The following is a 22973-nucleotide window of genomic DNA, read 5'->3' on the forward strand; positions in this document are numbered from 1 at the left end:
AAGACAACGTATCGGTAGTTTTTTAATCCAATACTACAAAGGAGTCTGTGATCAAGAAGCTTGAAAGTAATGAAAGCACATTTAAAATATGATAGCACTAGGAAAGCTGCTAGTCCCTGAACTACGGAGTAATTTTTTGTGCAGCACTTGGATTTTGAGCAGCAACAACACTTAAATGCATACACAAGTCCAATTATCAATAAAACTGCATAAACAACAGATACATATTGGATGCTTATCATATCCAATGTACTTGCTCCATTCCATAGACAAAATGAGAGTTTATCGATATCAAAAAAGTCAAGATTCAATGTGCTGTAGAGTACAGTGTAGACACTACGTGTGACTTCGAAGGATTTAAAGTCAGTTCCTATGTTGACTGATTCCACAACAGTCTGGAGTAACTGTACAATGAATAGAAAATTATATGCCAGTCCTGTTGTTAGGCTAATATCAAAATATAAAATTGTAAAAAATAGACCAGTTATTGGTAATAATTCACTCAAGACATAAAAAGCATATCCGGAGGCGCAATGATGATTTCTCCCACATTTATTAGTGGCTGAGTGAAAATAGACAGAATAGCCTTTCTTACATTGACCACATAATGTTCCAATTCTATTCTCTGCACATACAACTTTTTCAAGCTCATCCTTAGAAGCACTCCCAGTTAAACTATAATGAGATTTATTATAACTACGACAAAAGCCTAATGGACAGTCACTAGTGTAAAGGTTGCTCGGATTTGGTGTAGCTGATTCGTTTGGTAACACATAGCCAGCCCAATATCCTTTAAGAGCCAAGGCTACTTCTTTACTTTCATCACAATGATAAATACCAACATATATAAGTGATTTATCATTATTTGATGCTGAGCACACACAAGTAGAGGAATGATCATCAATTACATAACCAGGTTGACATGATGCTAGTTCTATACCAATACTAGCTCCTTTATTTTGAAAACCAGTTACTTTTAGTGTCAGGTTACCTTTTTCTCCTGGTTTGCCTGTCATTTTAATCTTTTTATTAGACAAAAACTCGAAACCAGTTGATACACTAATATTTCCCTCATTTGGCAAAGTTGGTTGAAAGATAGCAATTTTTGTCACATTCTGGTGTAAGTCATCATAAAGTGTTATTGGCAGTGAATATTTCCTCCCTGGTATAATAGACAGAGGTGTTGATTGACTCACAGTAAATGCTGAACCTCCTGATGCAATTGCTTTGCTATAATTGCAAAACTCAAATACTCCCAAACAACTCTGATTAACAAAAGGCTCATTTGGCTGTGTGCCACATGCTAATTGACATGGCTTAGTACTTGTAGTGTATATCGAATTTGCTATTCCAGTGGAAGACCAATTGTTTTTAAATACAAATCTTGCATTTGTCTCATCATTTTCGTAATTTAGATTATTACGATATTGAAGAAAGCATGAATGAGATGACAGCGAAATGTGTGGTCTGATAGCTAGAACATATATAGCACCACCAACAAAGCTAGCTGAGTTTTTAGTAAATTCAAACTTTGTGTCATTATTGTACTGAATACTAGAGTACCCTACTAGACCAATAGCTCCACCATAAGTACCTGTATTATTCTCAAAAATAGTCACTGCTCCTTTTTCGAAGTACGCTGATCCTGAAAAAATATACAGTGCTGTACCATTGTTGTTATTGAAAGAGTTCTTACCCTTAAAGTGAATTGTTAGTTTAGTAATAACAAATGCTCCAATTCCTTCATTGAAAGTATAAGGATATCTTTGATCATAGTGTTTCATAATGGTATTATTAGCAAAAATGCAATCTTCAAAAATTGCCATAGTTGTAAAAGCAGCATAGTACTGGCTTTCAAAATTTGGTTCAATTTCAATTGCTGTACCAGTATTATTTTCCCATGTGCAGTTAATAAAATGAACATAATTGTAATGTATTGATTGATCAGGACCCATTGCATTACAATAAATCAGGACTCCACTAGCATAATATCCAGTGTTATTAGAAAAAAATGTATGAATAACTGATATGTTATTGTTAGCTGACATGTTACCGGAATAACGAGCAAATCCCATTGCTAAACCAGCTCCACCAAAATCCTCATGGGAAAATACATTGTTAGAAAAATGACAATTTCCAAAATTTATTGTGTTGCTGTGACAGTAATGCATACAATGCCACAACATTCCACCCCCAACAATTGCTTTATTACCAGTAAAGTTAGTCCCTTCTATATTGAAAGCGTTTCGAAGAACATTCCATACTAAAAATATGCCAAGTCCACCACCATAACTAAACAATCGATCTTTCAAATTATCATTTGTGAAGTTAACTGTGTTATTATAAAAGAGTGTGCCCAGTATACTGTAGTTACCTGATGCTGATACATGGGAGCAGTTTTTAGCAGTGATCTCACAAGCTGATATCAGTATCACTAGACCAGCCCCTCCATGTACTGCGTTACCATTTAAGCCATTTTTTTGCAGAGCATATGGTATTGAATTGTTTGAAAAAACTGACTTTTCTATTATAATATTCCCAGCTGCATTGATTAATAATAAACCAGTACCAATGTTGTTACTAATAGACACATTGCTTAATAGCATATTAGTGGTTGTATTTACTATGATACCAGAGCAATAATAATGCCTCTTTGATACACCTATCACATGCTGCATTGAACATCCAGATACATTCAACTCATTGAAGGTCACATCTTGACAGTCGTCAATAATTAGACCACAATTATTGTATGAAGGACAGACACAATTAATAACTGCCGCCTTTTCCTTTTTATTACTGCTAGCAGATGAAGAAGTGAAAGTCAAGTTATGAATTGAGTGTATTTCAATGACATGGTCCAATACAATGCTTCCCTCTATAATGACAACTGTATCATTCTCCCATTGAGTGATATTAGAGAGAGACAAGCAGGGAGAGTGAATAGAACCACATGAAGCTTCACTGGATCCATTGGATGAAATGTATATCTCATTCGAAGCAAATCCTTGAATCAGTAATAATAAGAACATTAGGAGTAGTACACTCTTCATCATTGTTCCTTTAGCCATTCACTTCTAATAATATTTCAAGTTTGTTTCTTGTGATTTAGACTACTTATGCTATGCTATTAAACTGAAACTGAAGCTACTTGATCTGCTCTAAAGATAACATTTTTCTCATATACTGAATCATTAAGATTGCATAGAGAAAACAAAATTATGAAACTGTATGACATCACAAATCAAAGCATCATTTTAACCAATCATAGTAAGATGTACATGTACATAACTTGATGCAAAATACATATCACTACTATGCAATGCATATATGCATGCTGGTATTAAAAATTGGGTCAAAAATTTATGTTTTATAATTGTAGGACACCCTCTACATTTGTACCTGAATGTACATGTACATGTAGCTTACACATAGTAATCTTGAATGCCTAAATATTAAAAAGACTTACAACTCTTGATTGTATAAATGGTTGAGCATCTTTCAAATGTGAAGCAATGTTGAAAACAAGACGACTTTGCTCTTCTACTGTTAGAACTTTCAGCCAAAAATTCTTTACCTAATGAGAAGGAATGAGAGAAAAGAAAAAAGGAATATTATAATCGCTGCACATTATAATCTAAATGAAACTGAAAATAGATGACAAGAGAGTGTACATAACATTTTGTGTGCAACACACACTTGAGAAAAATTGTCATCATCTCTCGTATTATACTTCTTAACATCACAAGTACTCTAGAGAGAGAGGGAGGGGGAAAGAGTGAGAGAGAGAGAGGAGGAAAGGGAGGGAGAGAGTGAGGGAGAGAGGGAAACAAAAAGAAAGAAAAAGATGAAGAAAATATTATTTTGTCATAAGTCACAAAAAAAGTGTATTAATCTGTGTTTATGGCATGTATTACCAAGGTAATAGGAGATATAGTATATTCTGGGTTATCAACAGGACCACTGAAACTGTTTGGAAAATAATTTGGTGCTCCACCTACAACAAACAAACAAGTCACAAGTTATCAATACCAACAAACAGTAGCCTTTACCTTGATTACCATCAACTGTCATTGGTCCATCACGTTGATAGTTCCTGGTGCGTGTTGCATAAGGACAGTTAACTGGTATCTGATGGTAATTTGGACCCAATCTGTGCCTATGAGTATCATCATATGAAAACAAACGACCCTATTGAATAGAGAGAGAGAGAGAAAAGGAAAGTGATGAAAGAAAAGATGAGTGAAATAAAAAAGAGAAATGAACCCAGTGGTACTATAAAAGTTATGAATTATTAAACAAATGAAATATCAACTTTAGGCAAATTTATAATTAGGATTCATGACAATTAAGGAGGAGTTGACATTAGAGGCCACTTAATACATTTCTGCGATACTGCTACATATTTGGTTTAAACTCCATTGGTCTTAACAATTAATTATATGATAAACAAACTAATAAGAAAACAAGTTAAATCAAACTATTATCAAACTAAATGTACCAAAACACACCCTGCTTTTAAATATTTAATCACATAAAAATATCAGATGGATGTTCCTCTTCTCTTCTTCTCCAATACTCTTCATCTTGCTCAATGTTGCGAATAATATGATTTTCTGCAATCATGTGAACATTAATCTCAACCTCTCTTATGCGAAACTTGTATTTTTTAGCAAGATAAATATAAAGAAGGAGGAGAAAGAAGGACAAAAGAGCTCTTGTGAGGCAAAAATAAAAACCACGGCCTAACAGAAATTCAGAGTTCATGTAACGAAGGAATGGCAGAAGCACGACAAAGCTAATGTAGATCCTCAAAATTCTTATGCAAAGCCACAAACCTATTACAGTCCCTCTCATTGATTTAGGACACTGTGCCAAAATGAACTCCACCAGAACAATGCCGTTAATATAAAAAACAACTGCAACAAATATACCATTGAATATAGTCCATATGTGGCCCTTGGTATATGATTGCTCTTCAAAAGAAGTAAGACAATGAAACATCTCTTCAATATGATAGTAACCGATCACTGCCAGTATCATATAAGCAATGTTAACAGCTAGAATGAGACCAATTCCTAGTCCTATCCTTTTAAGCATGCTAGGAATATATTTATGAAAACAAGGATAGATGAGAAACTGGTGAAGGAGAATGATGAAAACGTAGACAGTGTTAAATGATATGCTTCCAGCAAGAGTATATTGACAGCCATAAATCTCAGAATATATTCCTTCGGTATAATATCCATTTAATCCTGATGCTATACTACAGATGAGTAGCAATGGTATCAATCTCAGTACTGTTTTTACATCTTCTACCTCTTCCTCTGTGAATGGTCCACCATATTTATCTTTACCCAGGTCCAATCGTGAAGGAGCCTCTTCCTCCCAGTAGGTCAGAGCACTACGATTCTCAGGATACTTGTGCTTCCTGGCATAACACAATGTTCTAGCTATCAGTTTGATGGGATTAGTTGTATTTACTGGAGTTGTGTCAAGATAGTGATTAAAAAGATTATGAGTGACAAGTATCATTGCAACTAGAACAGCACAAAGGATAAAGTAAAGATATAGCGTCAAAGAATTATATGTTGATGAAAGCACTTGTATGAGAGCATTAGAAACCACAGGCCCAATGTTGTGCCAGTGTATGACAGCAGTTAGTTCATCACTTGATGATCCAATGAGTTGATCAATATTGAATGGCAAGAGGTTAACACGAACACAACCAAGAGTAACCAGTAATAATGGGTACAAGATCTTAAAAGTTAAACATAGACAGGTACTACAAGATAGAAATACCATTGTCATTAGTATTGCTATAAGCAAAACAAATGACACACAGGTTCCAATAAGCACAATGTTATATCTTTTGAAGAGAAAATCACCAAAATATCCTGCTAGAACAAGTAGTAAGCTCATCCCAACAATTACAACAATACCAAATTGATCCTCAAATGTTAAAAAACTTATCAATAAGTTGAAACTAATCCCAATCAAGAGATCCCACAATAGAACAAGTATTGCTCCTTTGGAGTGTATGAACTGGAAACGATAGAATTTTTTTCTATGACTAGTCACTGACGAGCTCAATAAGGGAGCACTTACAGCCATACTGATTAATTTTAAGTTGCAAAACAGTTAGACTGCTTGCAGCATCTTAAATACCACATATACTGAATCTGTATGCAAAACAGCATGCAATTTGCATATAGTAATCAATGTTTCATAATTTACAAATCATTACTGAAAAGAGACACACAGACAGGATTATTGCTTTGCCTTTGTGTCACACCAGTCTCATGCACAATGTCTCTTTTTAATTATAGCATGTTAAAACAAGTTATCGTTAGTAACAAAAGTGAAACAATGCCTACATACATGTACATGTACATGTATAAAAAACAATTAATCCTATAAGATCATTTTATAAAAAGAGTGCTTAATCACAGTTTATTCTTTTCGCATGCAGTGGTAATGCCTGTGATAAGAGAATAATTGTTTCGAAAGTTGATGATCAATACATACATGTACATGTACACAGAATTATAAATATGAGAAACATCAATAGACTTTGAGAATGAAACAAAAAAAGAATGTAAAACATTAAGGGGCTCTGCCCCCCAGCCACACCTCCTGTTATACCCCCCAAATACAGAAATACTTTACATCAAAGGGCTTTATCCAATAATAACTGAAAATTAGTTGGAAGACTTACATCTACATCTACATATACACACACATGTACATGTACATGTCACAGTATAAATGCATATCAGGACAACACGACATGTATTACGTATTCTAAAATTGAAACTTATGAAATTGCACTAAAATGTGGCATTAGTAGCACTCGAAAAACTAAAAGGTTAATATTTTCTATTAATAACAAAAAAATTTATAGAGATTTTAGATAAATTTTAGATAAAGATTGAACTACCTGTAACATTTTATCAGGTGATGGCTCAATGCCAGCTACCATGTGGGCTGGGGAGAATGCCAACTGCTCAACTTCAGCAAAATAATTAGCAGGATTACGATTAAGAACCATCCTACCAACTGGAATCAATGGGAACTCCTTCTGTGGCCAAATCTATAAAGAAGTATGCACACAGTAAGTACTATTTCCATTGAATGGATTTACTGACAATGAGAAACATTAACAAATGATAGCAGTTTCGACATGAAAACTTAAAAAATACAAGTTGGATCGGCTAAAAACTTTCTAGACAGCATAAGGACATTAATATGTATCAAAAAATGTAATAAAAATTGGGGGTGATTTTGGAGCCATTTTTCAGAAAAAACCATGGGCTATAGCCTTGGGTATAGCTCAGAATTTTTGCATTTTCTAAAAATGGCTGTAACTCAAAAAATTTAATTCGGAATCGACTCAAACTTTCTAAATAGCATAAGGACATTAATATGTATCAGAAAATGTAATAAAAATTGGGGGTGATTTCAGAGCCATTTTTTAGAAAAAACCATGGGCATTTTTCAGAATTTTGGCACTTTCTAAAAATGGCTGTAACTCAAAAATTTTAATTCGGAATCGACTCAAACTTTCTACATAGCATAAGGACATCAATATGTATCAGAAAATGTAATAAAAATTGGGGATGATTTTGGAGCCATTAAAAAAAAAACCAAGGGCTATAGCCTTGGGTATTGTTCAGAATTTTGGCATTTTCTAAAAATGGCCGTAACTCAAAAATTAATTCAGAATTGTCTCAAACTTTCTACAAAGCATAAGGACATTAATATGTATCAAAAATGTAATAAAAATTAGGGGTGATTTTTGAGCCATTTTTCAAAAAAAACCATGGGCTATAGTTTTGGGTATTTTTATGAATTTTGGCATCTTCTAAAAATGGCCGTAACTCAAAAAATTTAATTTGGAATTGGCTCAAACTTTCTACATACATGTAGCATAAGTACATTAATATGTATTAGAAAATGTAATAAAACTTGGGGGTGATTTTGGAGCCATTTTTTAGAAAAAAACATGGGCTATAGCCTTGGGTATTTTTCAGAATTTTGGCATTTTCTAAAAATGGCTGTAACTCAAAAAATTGAAGTCGGAAGGGGCTCAAACTTTCTACATAGCATAAGGACATCAATATGTATCAGAAAATGTAATAAAAATTGGGGGTGCTTTCAAAGCCAATTTTTGGAAAAAACTATGGGCTTTTTCCCATGCTGTTGTCATATAATCTGTACTATTTATTATTACAATATATATGTATGATTATTTTTTGCCAATAAGTCTCCTATACATTACAATAGATTGCTTGACTATTAGAAAGTAAACTCACTTTAGTTAGATCAAACGGATTCCATTCAAACTCTTTTGCTTGCTCAAATGTCATTACTTGAATATAGAGTGTCCATGAAGGCTATGGGTACAAAAAAATATCAACAAAATTATTACAGTACATGTGTATACCTAGAAATTTTTGCCATGACTTAAATTTTAATAAATTAAAAATTTGCAAAAAATTAGTATAAATTCATGCCACATTCATTAATACATGATACAGTCTTATTACATGTACATGTACATAAAAATTAAATCATGAACAATTTCTAAAGCATAAATTTTTTCTAAAGCCACATACAAGTACACTGTATATTAGATTACAATTTCAAGTACTGTGAAAGTGGCTGGTGTAGATTTTGTAATTTACATAATAAAAATACTTACATAGTTCTTAGCAGCAATAGCATCATAAAGGTCCTTGATAGCATAGTCTGGATCAGAGCCAGCAAGAATGCCAGCCTTCTCAACACTAAGATTAGCTATACCTTGATCAGTCTATGAAAAATAATAGGAATACATTGAAGTGTTTATTTTACTAAACAGTCAAATATAACTTAATTACCAGCAAATCAAAGTTAAAGAGGCTTGAATTTCACAAATTCAGCAATTTTTAAGACCCTCCCAATTTATTAAATAATCATTGTGTACATACACATGTACATGTATACATATTTGTGTATGACAAAAAAGGCTAATATTGTAATAGTATCAATACTTTGTAATGGAACTTGCAGTAAACAGGCTCTCCTTCATTGTTGACTAGTTTGAAAGTGTGTGATCCGTATCCATTCATGTGACGGTATCCATCAGGTATGCCACGATCAGAGAAGAGGAATGACACCTGGTGGGTGGTCTCAGGCCTCAGACTAATAAAGTCCCAGAACATATCAGGATCCTATAAAAACAAATGAGAATGTAAAGTTAATATAATAAACATAATTATTATTATTTTTTAAAATAATGTAGCTACAAACAGCTAAATTAAAATACATGTACACAATTTTAAAAAAATTATATTCTGACCTTAAGGTGTGTAGATGGATTTCTCTTTTGAGTATGTATAAAGCTAGGAAACTAAACAAATAAAAAGAATAATAATAAATAATAACAACAACAACAAGAACAACAATCATAACATACATAACATATATTAGGCAAGGTTTGTACGGGGGGAAACATAATTGAGAAATACAATGTGTAACAATGCCTCATGTACATGTACATACTTTTGTGTATAATGTACATACACGGTACATGTACATGTACATGTACTACTGACATATGCATGTATACATGTACATGCTTATCTTCAGACTCACTAGTATAGGGTCCCTTATAAAGAATATTGGTGTATTATTACCAACAAGATCCCAATTACCATCCTCAGTATAAAACTTGACAGCAAATCCTCTTGGATCCCTCACTGTATCAGCACTACCTGACTCACCACCTTCATTATAATATTGATAAAATAAAGCTATAAGGACATGTACATTTATACATTGTATTGTACACATTTTGTTGGCAAGAGTAATACCTGGTAAACTACATGTACATGTCTACTATAGTCCATCAAAACTGATTGGCAGATTTTATATTGGCAATTTTGACATTGAGCATGTTTCAACTTAATCAAAAATGGCAAATTTATGGAGCTGCCAAACACTAATAATAATTCCTCAGAAATTAATATCTTGTACAGGATGACAGAGCAAAAAATAAAGCATTCTAAAATCTGTGTATGATTGTACATGTATCAAGTTAGTAGATTTAAATTTTCAACAAAATATCAAAGAGTCATGCTTACCCACAGTTGAGAAACGAACAGCAATTGGAGTTCTCTTGCCAATTTTATTGAAGACTTTAGCTTTACAGTAATTGGTGATGTCATGAGTCACTTCAAAATAACCAAATGCACCTAAACAGAGAAGAAGTACAATACTGAAGGGAATACCATACAAAAGGAAAATTAATTTTGGAGGGAATAAAATTTGGCAAATTGCTAAATTTTGGTGATCAGCAAATTTTAATTGGCAAATTTGTGTGAGCATGCGCATAATGGCTCAAAATGGTGCATTTTTATTTCGGCAAATGTCTATCAAAACAGCAAATTCGCCAAAATTAATATTTCCCACTATACGGTATAGCCAAAACAAAATGGAGGAACAAAAGTGATCAAGAAAAGAGAGTATAAAAATGAAAGTAAGTCAAAAGAATATGTGGTATAAATGTACCTAAAATTGTCCTGATGTACGTGTTACGGTACTTACCAGCTCCCTTTGCATGGACTACCCTCTCTGGGATTCTCTCTCTATCAAAGTGAGCCATCTCATCCAAAAACACATAGTCCTGCAACAGTACTGGCCCTTTAGCACCTGCTGTCAGTATTGCTGTCTTGCAGTCTACAGGATGACCATGACTAGTTGTTAAAATGTCCGGACTCTATAAAATTAGACAATAATTTGCTTTGTTTAAAACACCCAATGAATCACTTTTTAAAACTAAAATACATGTAGAGGAGCAGGTGTGGGCACCTCATTACAGCTCCAAACTTCAAAAGATTGGCAATGTAAAACGATCAAGATGCATGCCAGCATAAACCTAAAATCATTTTCTGACAATTTTTTTCACTTGCATTTAACCTCTCATTTGCCTTCTTACATGTTCCAAGATGCAAGTGATAACTTATGATACCTGGTAGTAATTTTGGAGCAATGGAATTTTTGCAAATTTGGCGTTTTGATTGCCATTCACTTAAAATTACGCCCACCATTTTAAACCTTGCTCAATGTTCACAAATTTGCCAAACTAAAACCTCCAATCATCAAAATTTTGGAAATTTGCCAAAATTATCCCTCCAAAATTACCAGCTTTATTATACCTTCTTGCAATCGTTTTACATCACACTAACACTTAAACCCAAAGGTAAGCTATTTACAAGTTTATCTCTTCATGCAATTTCCTACTTCTTACCTTCTTGTAGGCTGCAAAGTTGACTAACTGGCTAGTAGATCCTTTTGATGCTGCCATTACTAAGCCACACCTTTGTATTAAAATAGGGTGCGGTAGTCACGCCTAGCCAGCCCCTCCCTCCGTGACACTACTGAGGCTGCTGAGCAGTTTACTTTAGCACTGCAGCAGTGCAGTGCAGCAGCAGGTCAAGCCAGGTGGTAGTCAGACTAGCCAGGTGGCAGGTACAACAAAATATTGTTTTCAGCATGACTTACAGTAATACTGGCAATCCTCTGGATTTGGCTGAAGTTAATAGCAACCTCTCAATCAAGAAGTGTTGGGACAAAGAGGAGGAGTATGTGAATGACTGGAAGCTAAGAGCGAGGAATGATGGTATGGAATTTTTGAATCGACTATTACAAGAGCTCTTAAAAATAAAGAGGATTGACTTAGTTGGAGAAATATTGAGCGATCCCGTGATTAAAAGGTTGATACAACCAATAAAACACACCTCTACCACTCTCCTGCAATCAAAAGTAACTGAAGAAAGGAACAAGAAAGAACAAGGCTTGCTTTTACATAATAGGGAGGCACAAAAATGTAGAAAGTCAATATGTCGTACTGTTACTGTCGTACTGCTATCAATACTCTTGGTCGCTTTGATTTGCTTCATTATTGTGCAAATAATTGCTTTGATTGAAGTTTCAGACATTGCTGTCAACAAGGAAAAAGAAGTTGACAAAACAGTCGCTGAAGGTGATTCTGTGTCCTTATACACGTTAGATAAGAAATACGTAAACACAATTGAAATATCTGAAGAAGTCAAAAAAGGTGATAGCAAACATAGTGTTACGTTGGTTTTGGTCCCAACAGATGAACTACAATATGATGTAATCTATGAATCAGAGTCTTGGAATGCAACAGCCTATGTTGCTGATCTCCCAATTATTAATAATATCTACGTATATCTCAATACTGGGTCTAAGTTAAACTTTGACATTTGGATTGGTAATGGCAACAATAAAAAATCAGCTACACTATACGTATTTGATGATATTGACAACTTGAACAAATATATAAGGTACAGTGAAGTGAAGTCACCTGTATTTACAAAGGAAATACCAATCGAAGGAAAAGACGGAAAGCAAATACCACATAATGTAATCTTTACTTCTCCAGCAGATGGCTATTACTTCATCATCCTACTAGCACCAGAAGCAAATATCCAGTTTTTGTACAATGTTAACACTACAGAACTGGTTACTGACATTGATCAATACACTTCTGACTACCCGTCCTGTGTAATTGATGCAGAAAGGAATTGTACGCTAAAAACTAGTAATACCAAGCATCCCACTAGCCAAAATCTCACCTTATTAGCTGCTGCATCAACCAAATATGACATCAGTAGCAAGATCACTCACATTCACTTGAACTTTACTAATTGTTCTTATTTGATGACCGTACCCATTATCATCTTTGGGATTACACTTGGTATTGCATTATTAGTTATCCTCAGTTTGTTAGTTATTGCAAGGTATGTTGCTTGCAAGAAGAAAAGGAATCGTAGAGGATATGTCTCTATAAATTAATGTGAATTTATTGCTCCCTTAGTTTTCTTTTGTTTTTTTGAATGAGCTTTGTGATAGTTTTATCAAAACAATAATGTTTATTGTTTCAAAACAACGTTGTTTGTTTCAATGCAGATCATGTGAGAGCTGAAAATAATTGCTATGTAATCTAAGCTTTTGGCAATACATATACTAGTCCAGTATCAAAAGCTGATAGACTATATGGGGAATTTACCTATGTTATACCAAGAGTACATACACTGTACTGTTAGTTGATACATGAGTGGAGGCTGAGACTACTACTATTACAATCTGCTATTATTGTATCATACAGGTCATTAACTGAGTAGACTATTCTCTAGCATAGTTGTCTATTCCCTAGCAAAAATGCCTCATATGTTGCCAATTTTTATGCCAGGGAATAGACAACTATGGACGCAATTTTTATGCTAAGGATTTTTTCCTAGTAACAGCTAGTTTAGGACTGGCATTATTTTATAAGGAGGAACAAATTACAACTGAAGATAAGCCTTTTGATAAAATCCACTTAAATAAAATTAATTATTGCTACATAAAATTACATAAAATTTCCACACACAAACAACATAAAAAATATTTACAATAAATAAACATCATAAAATAAATATACCAACAGCAGCCACTAAATCCATACAACAACCACAACTATGATAAACACTAAACACATACAAGTTCAACAATAGTGACATTAATAAAAAATTAATAATAATGAATGGCTATGGTTCCATTTATAACATCGCCATGCATGTGTATCTGATGATGGTGAAGCTAAGGGGCATAAGTGATGATGCACTGCAAGATTTATTCTATCATTGTTCCTTATCTCCATCTAACTGACAGCCTGACGAGCTTGGTAGGGTATCTAAATATGTTCTGTTATAGCCCTATTATATACTCTTGGTTATAGGTACATGTAGATCAGAAAATCTAATAAAAATTGTGGGTGATTTTGGAGCCATTTAAAAAAACCATGAGCTATAGCCTTGGGTATTTTTCAAAAATTTGGCATTTTCTTTAAATGGTTGTAACTTAAGAAATTTGAAGTCAGAATTGGTTTAAACTTGCTACATAGCATAAGGATATTAATATGCGTCAGAAAAAGTAATAAAGTTTATATACAATTAAAACTAGTAAATTATTATCAATAAAGATTTAGTCTATATTTCTTTGTGACGGCTGATATTAATGCTTAAGTTTGTCCCCCCAATTTCAAACAACTCATTTATTGTGTCAGCAGCAGTTGCTTCATTGAAAATATAAACATACAAGCTGATGAAGGGAAATGCTTTTTTAAGCACTTGGGCACTTCTTTCTCTCAACTCAATGGTGTCAATTCTTTGCATTGATATCTAATAATGAGTAGCAGTTATAAAACACTATATAGTCTACAAGTATAACTAACTGTGTCTGGCATTTCTTCACTATCATTTGGTGATACAATCCATCCTGAGAATTCCTTAGTATCTTTAAAGCAAGTTAGATCAAGAGAGAGCATGGAAGAATTAAAGACAAATGGAAGGTATGATGAGCCTTGAAGACCATATCTACATGCATACTGAATTCGCTAAATAGAAAATACAGCTATTTTCAAATTCTATTCAGCTATAAAATACCTTTAAGTTAGCATATAAAAGCTTTGTAAAAACAATATTCAGAGTCCAAAAGTTCTTGTACTTTCTTTCATAAAAACATTGAGCAACATATCTCACTAAAGTTTCGTCTTGCCTGAAAAAATTAATAATAAATTAAAACTGTGATAGTAATGCTACTTACATTTCTCTTCTGTACAATATGCATAAGAAACAACTGGTTTTTTGTTGAATTGATCCATTAAACTCTTGATCCACTTTTTCAAAGATTATCTTTTTTTTCTTCAAGTCAATGCTGCCAATGGCAAAACACAAATCTGATCTAGTCTGATCAGATTCATCAACACAATGCTCCAGCTTAATGGTTGCTGGTTGAGACAGCTTTGGCTGCATTGTGATATCATATACAGCACTTACAAGAGTATACCCATCAGGATAGACAAATGGACCAGAGAAGAGAGTACAAACTTTGATTGCAAACTTTTTATTTCTTTTTACTGGCACCTGAATTTCATAACCATACTCAACATCTTTAAGAATATTTGTCTCTAGTTGAACTTCATGCTCAACTTCATTGATTGCATGACATGTGCCTAAAAATAGAACTTCATAAAGCTTTAGGTAAAAACTATCTATACATGTGATATAAACTGGTAATTATTTAAACAAACAACTCTCAACACTTGACAAGTGATAATTACATAAGATAAACTAAGAGAGCAAAGAGGAGCGAGAGAGAGAGAGAACCAGAACAAAGGAAGGTGAACAGAACAATAGAGCAATAAACTATATACAGTATAATACATGTGGTCAGTCTAGAATGTTCTGTGCATGTTACATAACTAGAGATAATTAAGTAAACCACAATAGATTTAATAAGATGTATGCATAGCAATAATAATAAGCACTAAATTGTACATCTCCCACAACATGTATATTATATATGTAATAATTATTTGTACCTTTAAATAATGCTTCCACTAAACTATGTATAATCTGCTCTGGTTTATTAATAATTTTAGCTCTCTCTAAGGATTCATTTCTTGTTTCGTCAATGTGATAGTTGCGATACGCAATGCTAAAAAGATCAATTGGTATTGTCGAGGCTCCAGTCATTCCAGCAACAGGACCAGTAGTAGATCTATGTGCTGCAAGTGCAACTGTTTCTACTGTATTCTCAGCTTCAGGTACAGTATCTGCAGTTGCACCTCTGATAGTTGCTGCACCAATAGCTGAAGATTCTGGTTCATGAGGTGCAAGTTGTGTCAACATTTGATAATATTTTTTGGCATCTTCATTAATTATCAAACTAATCTGCTGATCTAGGTTGATAATTGCTAGTGCTTTCTTTAACCGTTTCTTATTAAGAACTAATGAAGCAATTGCAACACCAGTAGTACCTAACCCGACAACAAGACCTACTGCAGATATTGCAAGAGTTCCACCAAAAGTGATAGGAGCCAGAAGTAATCCTGTTGCAACTAGGCTACGACTTATTACTGGGCCTGCAATTTGAACTGCCCTTTCTTTACGGACTATTGAAATGACTTCTTCCTTGTTTTCTTCCAAATTGTCTATAGTCTTGCAACGGATGGGATACCATATTGAATGGTATACTTCCAATTTTTGCTCAAGAGTTTCAATCCTAAGAACAAAATATAAATTTATCAAATAAAATATGCTACTACTTACATGTCATTAGTTGATTTGACAATACATAAGTAATTCCCAACAGTGTCATGCCATATGCTTTTCACAGTAGTGCTATTATTATTAGCACATATTGTTTCAAAGCATTCTTGGACACTGGTGTGGCTCAGCTTTTCTGTGAATTCTTTCACTACAGGAGATGATGCTGTATTGTGTGCAGAAGCAAGGACTAGAGAATTTTTGGGGCAAATGTGCAGAGGCAAATGGAAACCAATTTCGGAGTCATTCTTTTTCTTTTTATCATCACTTAATGAATCAAAAAAGAATATAGCTGGTATTGGGGATCTTTCAAAATGGCAAAACAAAGCTGAATAAGGCACAGCCACATCATCAGCATCATATAGCTCAGCAGTCTTCCCTTTACTGAGAAACACTAGAGCTATCATCGATAATTGAGAATGATCTACTTTACTGAATTCTTCAAGCAAAGTAGCTATCGATTCTGAGGAGAAGCTGTTGAAGTAAAGAACAGCAAACTCAAGATCTTCAAAAGCTTTTTTAAGAGCTGCTGCTTCTTCATTTAATATCCTTTCTTCATTCTCCACCTTGACCTCTCCCCGATTATCAATGATAACAGCTAAAGCAATCTCTATAAGAATTACAAAAAATGCTACTCTGGATGTAATTGATATTGTTCTTACTTTTATTTAGTTTTAGTTTTGATAATCTGTGCTTGTGCTTTATTGTATTGCAGCAAAAAGCAGTAAGGTCAAGCTGCCAGTTGACACAAGGAGGAATATCATCATATCTAGGGTTGTAGTCATAGTATCCAGCTGGAAAAACGTCAAATGTTGTCTTTTCGGGTGCATTTTGACTATGCTCTGATTTGTGTTGTGATTGTAGAAGCTCAGTGACAAATGCATTTATTTTTTCCTTACGATTTTGAACTCTACCAGTCAGTCGTTCTTTCTTCAGCTGTTCCCAAGCATCTGTTTCATCCTTTCGAGGCTCCTTACTTTTGTCATCTTTATCTCCTTTGTTCCATATTTCTAGCGGTTCCCTATTTGCAAAGGTTAAGACAAACACCACTCTCTCCCAAAATTTTTGACCAAACGCTTGATGGAACTTCTGCATAGCAACTTTGTCATCATTGGTGAATCGATAGTCTGTCATCTTCATGCAGTAGAGGACCAAACTGATCTCATTACACTCCTTCTTCATTTCTTGAATGTGTTTATGTTCCTTTTTTTGAATATCTTGTAAACCAGGAGAATCAATTATTGTGACATTGACACCAGGAATGATGTTTGGGTACGTATAAGACTGTGATGTTTGTGTACAGCAGTCAGTACCTGAGCTCTCGGGCACGATTTCTTCTCCTAGCTCAATGAGGCTGTTGACTAGTGCAGACTTCCCTTGTCCTGTTCTTCCAATGACTAGTATGTTCACATCTGTTGAAATATTTTCTTCTTGGATGAGCTCCTTGAAGGTTTTCATTGCATTAGTATCTATTATAGGAAAGCAAGTACTTAGTTAATGCATTGCATAATAAAGTATTAGTACCTATTTTTGGTGATGTATCTGACAGATTGAAATTAGTTATATCTATACACAAAAACAAATAGAAAAGTAACAAAAATCATTAAATCATTAATCATTAGATGTAAAAAAGTAAGAAACAAGAGGCTATATATTTATTAAGTGGTGTGGTATGAAATTTTTCATGATCGCATGAATTTATTTGAAAGCAGTCTGTGTGATGCATGTAGAATACTTCATTTTTTGTGCAACATTTCTTGCTACACCAGTTTGAAGCGCTTCCTTGTTTCCTTAATACATTTTAATCTAGTGTTATAGCCTCACAAGCCAGACCCTCCCCCTTTTATTGACATTTGAACTTGCAAGACTACACCTATAAGACCCCTTTTTTAGTATGCTGTCCCATTTTAAAGCTGATTGCAGGTGCTGAATGAATGGATAACAACCGCACACAATATGATGTGCATTTCTAATGAGACAACTGATGGCTTGAAGAGGTCTACACTTTACCTCTTTTTCATTGCATTTTGCACCCAATTTTCTCACTAACATGCACTTGAATCATTTTTGCTATTAACAACAAACATTCTACATGTTTTTCTGAATGTTATGTAAATTTAATCTAGGCTAGCAACTCCTAAGTGGCTCTGCTTTCTGATAGAACACATTCTGGTGAAACTGACGAAACTGTTAAGTCTAAATACATTTACTTCCACTTTTAAATCCAAGCACAAACAGTCAAATCTTACCATAAATATAGTGATAATGAAATAACCTGATACTATCGATGCTAAATCTAGCAACCTCAATCTTAAAACTTGGTATATCTAGATCTAGTTTGTGCAACAAGTTTTTTTTACAGAATCTGGACCAATTCTCTTAGTTTCTGTACTTTGGAGGTTCTGAATAGGTTCTTCCACTTGAGTTCAAAGCCTCAAAGCATAACTTATATGCCTAATGAATGCAGCATGCATGCTATGATGTCACTACATGACACTATAGTGTTTGACGTTTTAAATTTTGGTGACACAAAAATAATTTACTTGAGGATTTACCAATTTTTAATTCTGCCATGTTGATCTCAGGTATAGATCTATCATCTGCTGGAGCACCACCTGCAAAGGGAAAATAGAGTTTCTAAGTTTTTAACAGAAATCAATGGAATATTGGTTATATTGTTATCTATACAAGTAATATTTTTACCGGTGCATGCAGTCTGTTATATTATCTACTACAGACCCTTAATATTTCATAGTAGACTCCTGGCAAAGGTCTACAGCATAGTAGACTCTTGGCAAGGTCTACAGCATAGTAGACTCCTGGCAAGGTCTACAGTATAGTAGACTCCTGGCAAGGTCAACAGCATAGAAGACTCCTGGCAAGGTCTACATGCAGCATAGTAGACCTTGTGAATCACACATACAAATTTATCTTCAAAAGATTTTCATTATGTTCAATTTTTCATAATTCATTCCGGGGATTTAATAAAAGTAGATGTAATAGTAATTCTAATATGTATATACAAGTTAAGTGATAAAGTTAATTGCTGGTATAGGCTAATTATTATTGGCCTTGTTATTCATTTGCTATTGAGTACTATAGTGCTACATGTACATGTATTTATAACATGAGATTTCAGTATAGATCTACTTTGTTTAGTCAAGTTTCATTTGTGTAAAAAAAGATTTCTGTTTGTCAAAAATTTTCTTATTTTATATTACCATTATGCATGCACATGCACTATAAAGTTGCAGTAATTTTGTTGATTCTAAATCTTACCATCATCTCCATGATCTCCTTGAGGATCATTTGCTGGAATTAATTTTTGTTCAGCCATTATTAAGCTCGTTATTAAAGTTGTAGTCTGGGTCTACTCTGGTATGGATACTGCTCTCAAATCTCGATACTGCTGCTGTACAAAGTAAACAAAGCCTAGAAGTACAAAGGAGCCTAAGGAGGTTGGTCATGTATTTATAAGTGATGTCACTTCCTTTCTATATTTTTACACAAGTTGAAAATTAAAAAATTACAAACAATCAAAACAGTACTATTGTCAGCAGTATAATTAGGATCACAGATTTGATGATACTTGTTTTTTTCTAAAAGAAATAGACTAAGTGATAAGCTTATTAGATCTAATAATTAAAATGCATATGAATACTTTTTTAAATTGCTGTAAAAGGTTAGATATCTTCTTACTACCATAGTCAGGATACACAGAGGAAAAATTTCTCTAACCTGAAAAGGAATGAACAAAGGTGCTTTGAGAATTATAAATGAAAGATATAACAGTAAAATAAAAGAATACCTAATTAGCTATCAGTCACTTTATTAGTAAGAAAAAATAACAGTTAAAGTTTCGCTAAAGTCCCTTTTTAGCAATTTTCATGAACGGCAGACAATCCAGCACTTCTATCAAATAACAATTCTTTGTAGCTACCATCATCACTATTAAGAGTATGCCTATTGACTTTGGCTTTGTAGAAACAAATCCTCAACAGCCAAAAAGCCACAGCAACCAGCGGAATATATATAAGTATGATTTGTGTTCAATTTCATACCCATTTCTGGACTCCAGGAAGAAAATACATACAGTGAATAAGTTTATTAGTGCCATATTAGTGAATGTAAGGATGGTGCAAATATTGTGCTTCTTCTCCTGAAATGGTTGGACAGTAGCTTGTATCACTATAATGAAAATCAGTGCTATGGCCAGATAAAAATAATACTGAAATTCAGTAGAAGCCATTACTTAAAATGCATGCTGTAACATAAAAACTGAAGTCAGAATTGGCTCAAACTTGCTACATAGCATAAGAACATTAATATGCATCAGAAAATGTAATAAAAATTTGGGGTGATTTTGGAGCCATTTTTCAGAAAAACCATGGGCTATAGCCTTGGGTATTTTTCAGAATTTTGGCATTTTCTAAAAATGGCCGCAACTCGAAAAATTTAATTCAGAATTGGCTCAAACTTTCTACATAGCATAAGGACATTAATATGTATCAGAAAATGTAATAAAAATTGGGGGTGATTTTGGAGCCATTTTTTAGAAAAAACCATGGGCTATTTTTCAGGATTTTGGCATTTTCTAAAAATGGCCGCAACTCAAAAAATTGAAGTCGGAATCAACTCAAACTTTCTACATAGCATAAGGACATTATTATGTATCAGAAAATGTAATAAAAATTGGGGGTAATTTTGAAGCCATTTTTCAGAAAAAATCATGGGCTATAGCCTTGGATATTTTTCAGAATTTTGGCATTTTCTTAAAATGGCTGTAACTCAAAAAATTGAAGTCAGAATTCGTTTAAACTCTCTACATAGCATAAGGACATCAATATGTATCAAAAAATGTAATAAAAATTGGGGGTAGTTTCGAAGCCCATTTTTGGAAAAAACTATGGGCTTTTTTCCCCATGCTGTTGTCATGTAATCTGTACTATTTATTATTACAATATGCATGATTATTTTTTGCCAATAAGTCTTCTATACATTACAATACCATATAGCTTGAAATTTCCGTGGAATGTAAATTTTGTGATTTTCGTGGTTATGGGCTGCCCACAAAATTTAAACCCATGAAATCATTGAAGTGCCATCCCTTACAGGCTATGTAAACTGTCAACCACGAAAATTAAACCACGAATTGCCCCACTAGGAGCAAACCACGAAAATATCGACCCACGAAAATATCAAGCTATACGGTAGATTGCTTGGCTATTAGGAAGTAAACTCACTTTAGTTAGATCAAACAGATTCCATTCAAACTCTTCTGCTTGTTCAAATGTCATTACTTGAAAATAGAGTGTCCACGAAGGCTTTGGGTACAAAACAATCATCAACAAGAGATGGAATTATTACAGTACATCAGTAAATTTTGCCATGACTTAAATTTCAATAAATTAAAAATTTGCAAAAAATTAGCATAAATTCATGCCACATTCAATAATATATGATACAGTCTTATTACATGTACATGTACATAAAAATTAAATCACAAACAATTTCTAAAGTATAAATTTTTTTCTAAAGCTACATACACTGTACATTAGATTATCATTTCAAATACTGTAAAAGTCGCAGATAGATTTTGTAATTCAAATAATAAAATACTTACATAGTTCTTAGCAGCAATAGCATCATAAAGGTCCTTGATAGCATAGTCTGGATCAGAGCCAGCAAGAATGCCAGCCTTCTCAACACTAAGATTAGCTATACCTTGATCAGTCTATGAAAAATAATAGGAATACATTGAAATGTACATTTCCTAATAGTCAATAATGACTTAATTACTAGCAAATTAAAGTTGTAGGAGTTTGAATTTCACGGAATTTCCCTACTTTGCAATTTTTAAGACCCTCCCAAATTACAATCACAATATTAGCCTTTTATATCAAACACAAATATGTATACATGTACATGTATGTACACGATGATTAGTATTACACTAACTGTCATGTACATACATGTACATGTACATGTATACATATTTGTGTATGACAGAAAGGTTAATATTGAATACTTTGTAATGGAACAGGCTCTCCGTCATTATTGACCAGTTTGAAAGTGTGTGATCCGTATCCGTTCATGTGACGGTATCCATCAGGTATGCCTCAATCAGAGAAGAGGAATGACACCTGGTGAGTGGTCTCAGGCCTCAGACTAATAAAGTCCCAGAACATATTATGATCATAAAGAATGAAGAATTAATACTTTAAAGTAAATACAGCTAGAATAGCTAAATTAATAAGATACTGGATTCTAAGTACGATTATTAAGCTGACCTTAAAGGGTATAGATGGATTTCTCTTTTGAGTATGTATAAAGCTAGGAAACTAAACAAATACAAAGAATAACAATAATAACAACAACAACAACAATCACAACATACTAGGATTGTATGCACATGCACTGGGGTAAACAATATCAAGAAAAAGTATTAACATACACTGTACATGTATGTAACAATGCCTGATGTACATGTACAGTACATGCTTATCTCTAACTCACTAGTATAGGGTCCCTTATAAAGAATATTGGTGTATTATTACCAACAAGATCCCAATTACCATCCTCAGTATAAAATTTGACAGCAAATCCTCTTGGATCCCTCACTGTATCAGCACTACCTGACTCACCTCCTTCATGATAATATTAAAATAAAGCTACATGGACATATATATTTATACATTGTATTGTACACATTTTGTTGGCAAGAGTAATACCTGGTAAACTACATGTACATGTCTACTATAGTCAATCAAAACTGATTGGCAGACTTTATATTGGCAATTTTGACATTGAGGC

At 33.6% G+C, this 22973-nt stretch overlaps 3 protein-coding genes across 3 annotated transcripts in view; all 3 read right to left on the reverse strand.

Moving 5' to 3' along the window:
* The window catches only part of LOC100640638 (catalase-like), a 12532-nt gene extending 1166 nt beyond the window's left edge, over positions 1-11366 (reverse strand). The window contains exons 1-13 of the mRNA XM_003389888.3: positions 11294-11366; positions 10591-10762; positions 10128-10238; positions 9640-9770; positions 9344-9394; positions 9036-9215; positions 8705-8815; positions 8316-8396; positions 6941-7093; positions 4053-4191; positions 3918-3997; positions 3700-3753; positions 3470-3577 (exon numbers count right to left, since the gene is read on the reverse strand). Coding sequence (XP_003389936.1) covers positions 3470-3577; positions 3700-3753; positions 3918-3997; positions 4053-4191; positions 6941-7093; positions 8316-8396; positions 8705-8815; positions 9036-9215; positions 9344-9394; positions 9640-9770; positions 10128-10238; positions 10591-10762; positions 11294-11350 — 1428 coding nt within the window. The 5' untranslated portion in view covers positions 11351-11366. The remainder of the gene's footprint in view (positions 1-3469; positions 3578-3699; positions 3754-3917; positions 3998-4052; positions 4192-6940; positions 7094-8315; positions 8397-8704; positions 8816-9035; positions 9216-9343; positions 9395-9639; positions 9771-10127; positions 10239-10590; positions 10763-11293) is intronic.
* Positions 11367-14014: 2648 nt separating this feature from the next.
* On the reverse strand, positions 14015-22937 carry LOC109580164 (uncharacterized). Its single transcript, XM_020002456.1, has 15 exons — positions 22677-22937; positions 22451-22501; positions 22189-22328; positions 21784-21894; positions 21404-21484; positions 19440-19592; positions 18716-18775; positions 17685-17726; positions 16823-17629; positions 16164-16770; positions 15434-16116; positions 14656-15064; positions 14496-14607; positions 14285-14446; positions 14015-14231 (listed from the first exon to the last, which is right to left on the reverse strand). Exons 6-15 carry the CDS (start codon positions 19495-19497, stop codon positions 14040-14042), a joined length of 3132 nt encoding a protein of 1043 aa, XP_019858015.1. The 5' UTR covers positions 19498-19592; positions 21404-21484; positions 21784-21894; positions 22189-22328; positions 22451-22501; positions 22677-22937; the 3' UTR covers positions 14015-14039.
* The window catches only part of LOC100640512 (catalase-like), a 3881-nt gene continuing 2266 nt past the window's right edge, over positions 21359-22973 (reverse strand). Inside the window, exons 3-6 of the mRNA XM_020002455.1 lie at positions 22677-22807; positions 22451-22501; positions 21784-21894; positions 21359-21484 (exon numbers count right to left, since the gene is read on the reverse strand). Coding sequence (XP_019858014.1) covers positions 21359-21484; positions 21784-21894; positions 22451-22501; positions 22677-22807 — 419 coding nt within the window. The remainder of the gene's footprint in view (positions 21485-21783; positions 21895-22450; positions 22502-22676; positions 22808-22973) is intronic.

The sequence above is a fragment of the Amphimedon queenslandica genome, unplaced genomic scaffold (genome assembly GCF_000090795.2).
Source record: "Amphimedon queenslandica unplaced genomic scaffold, v1.1 AMPQUscaffold_12908, whole genome shotgun sequence".
Lineage (NCBI taxonomy): Eukaryota > Metazoa > Porifera > Demospongiae > Haplosclerida > Niphatidae > Amphimedon > Amphimedon queenslandica.

Excerpts from the sequence above, each read along its gene's own strand:
- LOC109580164 (XM_020002456.1), bottom strand. The coding sequence starts at position 19,497 with ATGGCTGAACAAAAATTAATTCCAGCAAATGATCCTCAAGGAGATCAT. Across the intron at positions 18,776-19,439 it reads AGGAGATCATGGAGATGATG|GTGGTGCTCCAGCAGATGAT; the intron begins GTAAGATTTAGA and ends TTCCCTTTGCAG. Across the intron at positions 16,771-16,822 it reads AAAACTAAAACTAAATAAAA|AGATTGCTTTAGCTGTTATC; the intron begins GTAAGAACAATA and ends TAATTCTTATAG.